At 40.5% G+C, this 12,584-nt stretch overlaps 1 protein-coding gene across 1 annotated transcript in view; it reads left to right on the plus strand.

Annotated features, from left to right (window-relative positions):
- OCA2 (oculocutaneous albinism II) overlaps nt 1-12,584 on the plus strand; it is a 223,528-nt gene that overhangs the window by 182,407 nt on the left and 28,537 nt on the right. The window contains exon 21 of the mRNA XM_006861920.1: nt 7,690-7,783. Coding sequence (XP_006861982.1) covers nt 7,690-7,783 — 94 coding nt within the window. The remainder of the gene's footprint in view (nt 1-7,689; nt 7,784-12,584) is intronic.

A 12,584-nucleotide genomic window follows, 5' to 3' on the forward strand; every position in this document is an offset into this window, starting at 1 on the left:
GCTGTCTCCATCTTTTTGCTATTATAAATAGTGCTGGTATTAATTGGTGTTCATATATCTTCTCATGTTATGGCTCATATTTCTTGTGAGTAAATACCAAGTAGAGGAATTTCTAGGTCATAAGATAGAAATAGAAATCTATTCCCAACCTTTTGAGGAAGCACCATATTGTTTTCCAGAGAGTTTGGACCATTTTGCAGTCTCACCAGCAATGCAGGAGTGTCCTTTTTTTTTTTTTTTTTAAACTTTGCTATTAATTCCAGGTGAGATGATATCTCATTGTTGGATTGATTTGCTTCTTTCAAATGGAGTCCTAGTGTGGCACTGTGGGCTAATGCATCAGACTGCAAAGTCGTTTGAACTGGAAAGTTGGTGGTTCAAGCTCACCAACTGCTCCTTGGAGAAACCCTATAGGGTCACTGTGGGTTGGAATTGACTTGACAGCACTTAACAACAACAATGGCTAGTGGCTGTGAACATTTCTTCATATATTTGTTGCTTGCTTGAATGTTTTCTTCTCCTAAAGTACCTGTTCATGTATTGTACCCATTTCTAAATTGAGTTGCTTGTCTATTTCTTGTAGAGGTGTTATAGTTTCCTATAAATTTTATAAATATTCTATAAATTTTAGTCTCTTGGCTGATATGTCATTGCAAAAAAATTTTTTTTCCCAGTCTGCTGTCTCCCTTTTTACTCTTTGGTAAAATTTTTGAGCATGTAAGTGTCTAATTTTTAGGAGGTCCCAGCTCCTATTTTGTCTTCTGCTGTTTGTGTGTTTTTAGTAATGTTTGATTGTCTATTTATGCCATGAATTAGAGTCCTTAAGTTTGTCCATATTTTTTCATTGGTGATCTTTATAGTTCTAGGTATTACAATTAGGCCTTTAATCCACACTGAGTTTGTTTTTGTATATGGTGTGAGATACTCATCTTGTTTTGGCCTTCTGCAAATGGATTTACAGTTTTGGCAGTACCATTTGTTGAAGAGACTGTCTCTTCCCCCATTGAATATGTTTTGGCCCTTTGCCAAAGATCACCTGACTGTATGTGGATGGATTTACTTCTGAGTTTTGGATTCTGTTCCATTGATCTATGTATCTTTTGTTGCAATAATACTAGGCTTTTGACTTCTCTGTGTCTGTAATGAATTTGGAGATCAGGGTGTGAGTGGCTTTCATCTTTGTTTTTTTGACGAGTGCTTTGCTTATCCAAGGTCTCTTTCCTTTCCAAATCAAATTAGGGATCAGTTTTTCTATGTCTTTAAAAATAATGTTAGACTCTGGATCGGAATTGCATTATATCTATCGATTGCTTTGGGGTAATATTGACATTTTCACAATGTTAAGTCTTCCCTCCATAAGCATGGTATATTCTTCTATTGTTGCTGCCACCATGCCAATCTGTCTCGTTGGGGGTCTTCTTTTTCACTGACTCCAATTTACAAATCATGATGTCCTTTTCCAGGAACAAAATGTGCAAAGTATGAGAGATGAAGTCTCGCCATCCTCACTTCTAGGGAATACTCTGACTGTACTTTTCCCAACATAGATTTATTTGTTCTTCTGGCAGTTCATAATACTTTCAATATTCTTTGCTAACACCATAATTCAGATACACTAATTCTTCAACAGTCTTCCTTATTCATTGTCCAACTTTCACATGCAGGTGAGGCAACTGAAAACTCCATGGCTTGAGTCATGTGTACTTTCCTCAACTGATATCTTTGCTCTTTAATACTTTAAAGAGGTCTTTTTCAGCAGATTTATCTAATGCAATATATCATTTGATCTCTTGACTTCTGCTTCCATGAATGTTGATTGTGGATCCAAGTAAAATGAAGTCTGACAACTTCAATTTTTTCTCCATTTATCATGGTTTTATTTATTAGTTCAGTTGTGAGGATATTTGTTTTCTTTACATTGAAGTACAATTTATATTAAAGATTGTAGTCTTTGATCTTCATCAGTAAGCATTTCAAGTCTTTTTTTCTTTGCAGAAAGCAAGGTTGTGCCATCTGCTAATTGCATTGATGAAAAATGAGGCTCCAGGAATTGACAGAATAAAAAAAAAAACTGATTCAGACCTGGAAACACTCACTCATCTTTACAAGAAATTTGCAAGACAGCCACATAGTCAACCAGTTGGAAGAGATCCATATTTATACCCATTCCAAAGAAAGGTGACCCAACAAAATGTGGAAATCATTAGGAGTATCATTAATATTACATGCAAGTAAAATTTTGCTGAAGAGAATTGAAAAAAAAAAAAAAAAATGGTATCGGCAGTACACAGACAGGGAGCTGCCAGAAATTCAAGCTGGATTCATAGATGATGTGGAACGAAGGAGACCATTGTTAATGTCAGAAGGATCTTGGCTGAAAGCAAAGAATATGAAAAAGATGTTTACATTTGCTTTATTGCAAAGATAGTAGTAGTATTATATGAAGAAGGATGTAGCGTCAAGATTGGGGGAAGACTATTAGTAACCTGAAATATTCGGATGACACAACCTTTCTTTCTGGAAGCAAAGAGGACTTGAATTACTTACTGACTTCAGCCTTCAGTATGGATCACACTTTAATGTAAAGAGAGCAAAAATCTCAAAATTGGACTAATAAATAGCATTATGATAAATAGAGAAAAAATTGAAATTGTCAAAGATTTCATTTTACTTAGATTCAACTCTCAAAGAAGCAGTAGTCAAGAAATCAAATTACATATTGTACTGAATGTATTGTATTGTATTATCTGCTGCATAAGACCTCTTTAAAGTGTTAAAGAGCAAAGATATCAGTTTGAGGACTAAGGTGCATGTGATTGAAGCTTTGGTATTTGTCATTGTCTCTTATAAATGTGAAAGTGGGAAGATGAGAAGATGTATTTGAATCATGGTGTTGATGAAGAATATTGAAAGTATCATGGACTACCAGAAGAATGAACAATCTGTTTTGAAGGAACGAAAGCTGGATTTCTTCTTAGAAGACCATGTGGCAAGACGTTGTCTCTCATACTTGGGCCACGTTGTCAGATAGGCAGAGTTTCTGTAGAAAGAGCATGTTTGGTAAAGTGGAGGGTCAATGGAAATGAGGAAGACCCACAATAAGATGGACGGACACAGTGACAGCAAGAATGGTCTTAAATAACAACAGAGTTCAGCATAGTGCAAGACCAGCCAGTGTACTGTTCTGCTGTACATAGGACAGCTATGAATTGAAACCAATTGAGGACCCCTAGCTCTGGTAGCGTAGTGGTTACAAATTGGGCTGTGAACCGCAAGGTCAGCAGTTTGAAACTACCAGCTATTCCATGGGAGAAAGATGAAGCTTTCTGCTCCCGTAAAGATTTACGGCTTCAGAAACCCTGTACAGGGTCAGTATGAGTCGGAACCAACTCCACGGCACATGACAACAACAACAGCATCAACAAGCTGAACTTACGAAAAATATTTCTGTTTTTACCACTAACTACAGGGATATTTTTATTTTAAAACAAATACATTTCTACTACCACACTGCAGAAAAATTTCATAGTCATTTTAATGTCGACTCTTCTGATAGTATCACCTGTTAGAGCTCACATCCTCCCTCCCCGCCCTCCCCTCAACTCTTGGCGCCCCCACTTTTCAGAGCACTTGTTTTGCAGTTGAGTTCACATTTTTTGAATGTGGTGCCTGTCGATATGGAGCTTCAAACCTGGGGTGGTTTTCTTGTCTCATGGTACTTCCCCTTCCCTTTGTGTGCATTTGTCTTCCTCTCTGTCTACACCTCAGGCCACTGTTTGAGATCCAGGATCCTGCTCTTGTTCTGTTTCAAACTAGAGACCTCTGGGGAGGGTGTCCTTGCCCTGCTCCATGTGGGCAAATGTGTCAGTGAAAAGGTGCACTTCACTGCTCCTCCAGAGAACCAAATCACCACATGTGAAACCCACTCCGGAACAATAGACACAAAGACAGAAACAGAGGTGGAGTTCGCTTGGTCCTTCTGCTAGGCATTGCTGCTCTGGAGCTCTTTCACCACATAGTTATGTCTTAGTTCTTGCCAAGTAAGTATTTGGTGCAAATGACAAGACGTGTTTCTTGTGACCTAATAAATATTAATGGCTCTTCCTCAAACTTCAAAGCAACTCAAGACTGAGCACAGGACATACAGCTGCTGAGGCTTGTGTTATCTCCCTCTGCTCCTATTGTTATTGTTGTTAGGTGCCATTGAGTTGGTTTGACTCATAGCTACCTCGTGCACAACCAAATGGTCCTGCGCCAACACATGTGCACAACACAGCCCAGTCCTGCACAAACCTCACAATTGTCATTGCGTCTGAGCCCATTGCTGGTGCCACTGTGCCAACACATCTCTCTGGGAATCTTCCTCTTTTTTGATGACCCAGCTCTGGTAGTGTAGTTGTTACGAATCAGGCTGCGAACCTTAAGGTCAGCAGTTCGAAACTACCAGCTGTTCTTCTGGAGAAAGATGAGGCTTTCTGCTCCCGTAAAGATGTACAGCCTTGGAAACCCTATACAGGGTCGCTATGATTTGGAACTGACTCCATGGCACAGAACCACCACCACCACCACTTTACCAAGCATGTTGTCCTTCTCCATGGACAGGTCCTTCCTGGTAACATGTCTGAAGTATGAGAGATGAAGTCTGGCCATCTTGGATCTAAGGAGCATTTGGTTGTACTTCTTCCAACATAGATTTGCTTGTTCTTCTGGCAGTCCATGGTATTGCTAATATTCTTCTCCAAACCATAACTCAGATGCATCGATTCTTCTATGGTCTTCCTAATTCATTGTTCAACTTTCACAAATGTAAAAAGTTATTGAAATTCCATGGTGTGGGTCAGGAGAACCCGAGTCCTTAAACTATTATCTTTGCTCTTGGACACTTTGAAGAGGTCTTGTGCAGCAGATTTACCTGATGCAGTATGTAGCTGAATTTCTTGAGCGCTGCTTCCATGAGTGTTGACAGTTAAAACAAGCAAAATGAAGTCATTGACATCTTCAATCGTTTCTACATTTAACTTGATGTTATTTATTGGTTCAGTGGTGAGGATTTTTGTTTTCCTTACATTGAGGTCCTACCCACACAGAAGGCTATGGTCTTTGATCATCATCAGTAAGTATTTTAAGTCTTCTTCGTTTTCAGCAAGCAATGATGTGTCATTTGCATATTGCAAGTTGTTAATGAGTCTTCCTCCAATCCTGATGCCACCTTCCTCTTTATATAATCCAGCTTCTCAGTATGGTGAAATAACACAACCCTGGAAGACATTTCCTTATTTTAAACAATTCAGTTTTCCGTTACTCTGTTCAAAAGACTGCCTTTCGGCCTATGCACAAGTTACTTAAGTGTTCCAGAATACTCATTCTCCACATTGTTGTACTTAACTTGTCATTATCCACACAGTTGAACACTTTTGCTCAGTCAATAAAGCACAGGTAAACATCTTTCTGGTATTTTCTGCTTTCAGCCAAGATCCATCTGATATCAGTAATGGTATCCCTGGTTTCACATTCTCGTATGAATCTGGCTTGAACCTCTGGCCATTCTTTGTCAGTATACTATTGTGTTGTTGTTGTTAAGTGCCATCAAGTTGGTTCTGACTCATAGTGACCCTGTATGGGGTTTCCAAGGAGCAGCTGGTGAGCTTGAACCGCTGACCATGCAGTTCAAACGGCTTTGTAATCTGGTGCATTAACCCACAGCAGCAACCACTTAAAAATTATCTTTAGCAAAATTTTACTTTACGTGGCATTAATATTGTCTGATTATTTCAGCATTCTGTTGGGTCATCTCTCTTAGAAATGGACACATATATGGATCTATTTCAATCAGTTAGACAGGTAGCTGTCTTCCCAATTTCTTGGCATTGATGAGTTCTTGGCATAGATGAATTCTGCCTACAGGGTTGTATCACTTTGTTGAACATTTCAATTTGTATTCCATTAATTTCCAGAGCCTTGTTAATTGTCAGTGTCTTCAGTGAGCTTTCCTTTCAGAGCCATTAGCTCTTGATCATATGTTACCTCCTGAAATTGTTGAACATCAACCATTTCTTTTAGAATAGTAGCGCAATATAAATCTTCCATCTTCTTTTGATGCTTTCTGCATCATTTAGTATTTTGCCCATAGAATCCTTCAGTATTGCAAGTCGAGGCTTGAAATTTTTCTTCAGTTCTTTCAGCTTGAGAAATGCTGAGCGGTTCTTCCTTTTTGAGAGAGGAGCAGGTTCAGCAGAGGCAACTTCTGGCCCCTAAGTTCTCTATATCAAATGATGTTACTATTTTTTACATATCTCCATCCTGGAGTACCTACCGGTCTAGCACTGTAGGATAAGCACTTGACTGCAAAGTCAGTTTGAACCACAAGGTTGGCAGTTCAAACACACCAGCTGTTTCTCGGAAACCCTACCTGGGGTCGCTATGAGTCATCACCAACTTGACAGCACATAACAACAAATCCCAGATCTTGGCTGAAAGCAAAGAATACCAGGAAGATGTTTGTTGTTGTTGTTCCTTATTAAGTGCTGTCAAATTGGTTCCAACCTGTATAGGGCTTCTGATGAGCAGCTGGTGAGTTTGAACCACTCACCCTTTGGTTCAAGCTGACCTTGTGATTTATCCTATAGCATCACAGCTAAGCTTTATTGATTATGCATAGGCTTTTGACTGTGTGGACCATGACAAGCTATGGATAACACCGTGAATAATGGTTGTTCAGAACATTTGATTGTGCTTATGAGGAACCTGCATACACACTAAGAGACAGTCATTCAAACTGAACAAGGGGATACGAAATGGTTTTAAATCAGGAAAGCTGTGTGCCAGGACTGTATTATTTCAGCACACTTATATAATCTGTGTGCTGAACACGTAATCCGAAAAACTGGATTATGGGAAGGAGAGCATGGCATCAGGATTGGAGGAAGACTCATTAACAACGTGCGATATGCAGTTGATACAACAACATTGCTTGGTGAAAGTGTTGTTTCTGTTCAGTGCTGTTGAGTCAGTTCTGACCCATAGCGACCTTGTATAGGGTTTCTGAGGAGAGGTTGGTGAGTTTGAACCACTGATGTTGTGCTGAACGTGTAGAGAACTTAAAATACTTATTGATGAAGATCAAAGATCACAGCTTTCAATATGGATTGCGCTACAATGTAAAGAAAACAAAAATCCTGACAACTGGACCAGTAAGTTGTTGTTGTTGTTGTTAAGTGCTGTCGAATTGGTTGCGACTCTGTGTAGTGTTTCCAAGGAGTGGCTGGTGGGCTTGAACCTCCAATCTTGCAGTTCAAACCCACCTTACAGTCCAGTGCATTAACCCAAGGAGTCTTGGGGATTGTTTACGTTCCCATGACACCTTGCAATGCACAAGATTTGTGCATCACAGAGTTGCCACAGATACTCTTATGTTGCCTGTTCCTGGCACTGTGCTTAGTTCTTCCTGACATCGCTCCACTGAGAATTCCCAGTGACACCTTCATGTGAGGAATTGGGGGCAGTTAATTATGTGCTGGAGTCAGAGGATACACAGGTGGGCCAGAGCTGAGTATAGATGGACCCAAGTTGGTACCTTTCCAAATGCCTTTGTTACAGTGGACTACAGAAACATTTCTGTGAGTTTTGGAATCACAGTGTGATTCCTAAAGCTTCGGTGAAAAGTAATATCAATTTTCTTTCTCTCTACAGATTCCTGTGCTTCTGAACCTGAGCCACGACCCTGAGGTCAATCTTCCTGTGCAACCTCTCATGTATTCACTAGCCCTTGGAGCCTGCCTAGGAGGTAAGAATGCTGTCTGCATCGGTGGGAAAGAGCACAGGGGCCTGTTGTCATGTCAGAAATGAGGAGTTCACTGGTATGAGATTGAACGTAAGTGAAGGAGAGCCTCATGGTGTCCTCAGTGGAAGCACACTGTCAGTTTTGACTGGAGCATTTCTAGAGCTAGCTCAGTTCCCAGGCTATGCCACACTCCTGGTGGAACTGCGTGCGATGTTTCCAGATGCTTGTTGGCCAAGTTAGGCTCGCTGATCCATGGAACATGAGAGTTGAAAACCTTCAGGATGAGGCTTAATGGAAGGTTGGGGTGCCTCCAGACTTTTATCAGTAGAGGTAAAGAGCTTCATAACACTGTCCAAAAAAGGGGAAAGGTTTGGCATGGTGCCAAGGAAGCAGAAAACAGAAGCTGAAGAGATAAGGAGTCTGGGAGGCAGAAATGCCTGAAGATTGGATAGAACCATGATCTATGGAGTCTCAAATTGCAGAGCCTCTGCTGGATGTCCAAGTATAGGGACACAACCTCTTATGTTTCAAGGACTCAGATTTTCACCAACTTGGTTCTGGAGTGTGAGGTTGTCAGACAGATGGGGCCAGATCTACTTCCCCAAAATAAGGTGGCAGGGCTTTCACACCCAAGAGGTATAAAAATAGGGCCTGCCAGGGCCAAGGGTGTGTGGTTGCCACTCAGTTAGACTAAGAGAATTGGGATGACCAAGGTCAAGGAAGCAGTGTTGCTGTCCCCATGGACTGAGAAGGCAGAATAAAGCCAGGAGTGAGGGGCCTCCACTTAGAATACAGAGATCATGGCCCACACTCAGCGTTTAGAGGGACAGGCCTGCTGCCTAGCTGGTCTCAGAGAGCAGGGGATTATTTCAGTCTTTGAGAGGTATTGTAAATTATTCTGCTGGGATTTTTACTAGATTGATACTCTGTATCCTTCCCCTCCCCCCTCCCCCCAATATCTCCTACTTGTAATGGAAATACCTACCTTGTGTGTTCTCCCATTGTACTTTGGAAACATATAACTTGTTTTTCACATTCACAGATGAAAAGGAATTTTATCTCAGAATGGAATCTGGACTTGGAGGAGATTTAAGACTTTGGGGATATGAGGGGGTGAAAGTGTTTTGTATGTGGCAAGCACACAAATTTGGAGGGAGTCAGAAGGCTGGAAGCCCCACCCCAAAATATGTGTCAAGTAGAGTGTCCTACGATTTTCAGTGATTTAGCGTTATGTAATGATGTAATTTGGCAGTCACTTAATCACATAACCATTCCCTTTCGTGATCTGATGTGATCAATTAGTTGTAAAGGGATCAGGGTGTGATGCACTACAAGAGGACAGGGAAGCAAACAGAGGAGGATGGACATCATTACCACCAAAAAAAAAAAGAGAGAGCTCGAAGTGGAGCATGTTCTTTAGACCCAGGGTTCCTTGTTGAGAAACTCCTAGACAAAGGGCAAGATTGATGACAAGGACCTTTCCTATAGCAAACAAAGAGAGAAGACTTACCTTGGTGCCTGTGCTCTGAATTTAGATTTCTAGCCTCCCAAATCAGGAGAATAAATTTCTATGTATTAAAGCTATCCACTTGTGGTATTTCTGTTATGGTAGCACTGGATAATTAAGACACTGGGAATGACAAATTGAAGTGGATATTGAAATAACAGCACTCCCATAGCCAAAAACAATATTTCAGGATCTCTCCTGAAACACAATGCTGTCAGTGATAAGATAATATTCATACACCTACAAGGAGGTTCAATTATGATTATCATTCAAATTTTCCCACCAAGTACTAATGCCAAAGACAAAGAAATTAATACTTTTTACTAACTTCTGAAGTCATATATCAATAAAGATGTATTCAAGATCATTGATAGGACTTCTACAAGCTGGCGGAGTAGGCAGAAATGCTACATAGGCCCTCTACAACAACAGAGAGCAACAGACCTGCTGGGGCTGATGAGTTTATCCTTGGATATTCTTGATTTTCTAAGGAAAAGAAAAAACCCCAAAACAAACCCGACTGTTGAGCACAGGAGATGAACTGTATGAAGATAGTTAATGGGAAAGAGGAGAACGTGTGAAGTATTCAAGGAAATGATTGGCTAAATCGACGGGGATGGTAGCTATGATTGGAGGACATTATTAATAGGCCTTTTGAGGTTAATCCATATTTTAAAAGACATCCAACCAAATGACTATATAAAAGAGCACTTTCCAGTTTGTATAACTGTGTCTAGGGTTGGCCACATAACTGTGTATATGACCAATTGTCACAGTTGTATATAATACCAGCCACATAATTTTGTATAAGACCAATTGTGTATAGGATCAGCTATGTGGTCAGCTGCGTGGATGCCAGCAATGGCAGTGTTTGGAGATTGAGAGGCAGATGATTTGAAGGATCTTCATTCTTGATAATTACATAAGTTAGGGGGATGGGAACAAAATAGTGTCTTTTTACAAGTCATCACTATTTGTTTTTTCCTTGTTTTTTAGTTTATTATTTAAGTCTTTGGTTATAAGCAATAGTGGTCCAACTGAAAACTGGGTTGATCAAGTCTCTGAGAGAGTGTGTTTCTAAATCGGCCCAATTTTAATGAGGCAACCTGATGGTATCAATAGTGCAACTGTTCTTGGCACTTCTTTCTCCCACTTGCTCATCTTCAGAGGGCTGTTCTCTGCTCCAGGTTTTCACTCACAGTTCACCAGTCTGCAGCAGGAGAGAGTCTCAGCCTCACCATGTATGCACAGCTGTCTGTTCTAAGTTGGTTGAGGCTGGGTCATATGCCCCTCTCCAAACACTTGATATTGTGGTTTGGAAGGATGGATGGTATAATTGGCTTCACCAAGCAACGTTACCCTTGCTTTAACCAACCAGTGTGTGTCGGGAGGGTTGTTATTGTTATTGTTAGGTGTCATCGAGTTGGTTCTGACTCATAGTGACCTTATGCACAACAGAACCTAATGCTGCCTGGTCCTTTGTCATCCTCACAATCATTGTGACACTTGAGCTCTTGTTGCTACCACTGTGGGGGTTTTCCTCCTGTTGTTGGCTGATCCTCCTCTTTACTAAGCATGATGTCCTTCTCCAGGGACTGGTTCCTCCTGATAATATGTCTGAAATATGAGAGACTAAGTCTCACCATCCTGGCTTTCTATGGGGCATTCTGGCTGTATTTCTTCCAACATAGATTTGTTTCTTCGTCTGGAACTCCATGGCACTTTTAATATTCTTTTCCAAAACCATAACACAAATACATCAATTCTTTGATGGTCTTCCTTATTCACTGTCCAACTTTCACAGGAATATGAGGTGAGGTGGTTGAAAATACCTGGCTTGGGTCAGGTGCACCTTAGCCCTCAAAGTGACATCTTTGTTCTTAAACACTTTAAAGAGGTCTTGTGCAATGGATTTTAACAGGTTTTGTGCAAAGAAATTTTTGATTAATTGGTGGCTGCTTCCATGAGTATTGATAGGGGGTCCAAGCAAAATGAAGTCTTTGACAACTTCAGTTTTTTCTCCATTTATCTTGATGTTGTTGTTATTTACTAGCCCATTGGTGGGGATTTTTGTTTTATTTACATTGAGGTACAACCTATACTGAAGGTTGTGGTCTTTGATCTTAATTGTTGTTGTTGCTAAGTGCTGTTGAGTCAGTTCTGACTCACAGCAATCATGTACTGGGTTTCCAAGGAGCAGCTGGTGAGTTTGAACTGCCGACATTATGGTTCATACCAACCTTGCTGTCCAGTGCTTTATCTTACACTGTCATACCAGGACTCTATTGTTAAGTGCCATTGAGCTGGTTCTGACTTATAGGGACCCTGTATAGGGTTTCTGAGGAGCAGCTGGTGAGCTTGAAGCACCGATTTTTTGGTTCAAATTGACCTTGCAGTCCAGAGCATTCATTAGTAATCATTTTAAGTCCTCTTGACTTCCAGCAAGCAAGGTTATATCCTCTGCATATCACTAGTTGTTAATGATTCTTCCTCCAATCCTGATGCTGCGTTCTTCATATAATCCAGCTTATTTGCTTAGCATACAACACGAATAAGTGTGGTGAAAGAATACAGCCCTGGCACACACCTTTCCTGATTTTAAGCCATTTAGTGTTCCTTTGTTTTGTTCAAGCGACTGCCTTTTGGTCTATGTATAGGTTCCTCATGAGCACAATTAAGTGTTCTGGAATACCCATTTACACAGTGTTGTCCATATCTTGTCATGATTCACACAGTCAAAAGCCTTTGCATAGTCAATTAAGCACAGGTAAACACCTTTCTGGTATTCTCTGCTTTCAGCCAAAATCTATCTGACATCAGCAATGAAGTCCCTTGTTCCACGTTCTCTTCTGAAACCAATTTGACCTCTGGCAGTTCCCCTTCAATGTACTGCTGTAGCCATTTTTGAATTATCTTTAGAAAAATTTTACTTGCATGTGATATTAATGCTTTTGTCTGATAATTTCTGCATTCCATTGGGTGACCTCTCTTGGGAATGGGCACAAATATGAATCTCTTCCAATCAGTTGGCCAGGTAACTATCTTCCAGATTTCTTTGCATAGCTAGGTGAGTACTTCGTGTATGGAATCATTTTGTGGAAGCATTTCAATTTGTATTCAATCATTTCCAGAGCCTCATTCTTTCGTGGAATGAGAGATATCATTGCTGATGTCCAATGGATCTTGGCTGAAAGCAGAGATTATCAGAAGGATGTTTACCTGTGCTTTATTGACTATGCAAAGGCTTTCGATTGTGTGGATCATGACAAGCTATGGACAACATTGAGAAGTATGAGT

Source organism: Chrysochloris asiatica, unplaced genomic scaffold (genome assembly GCF_000296735.1).
Source record: "Chrysochloris asiatica unplaced genomic scaffold, ChrAsi1.0 scaffold00044, whole genome shotgun sequence".
NCBI classification, from domain to species: domain Eukaryota; kingdom Metazoa; phylum Chordata; class Mammalia; order Afrosoricida; family Chrysochloridae; genus Chrysochloris; species Chrysochloris asiatica.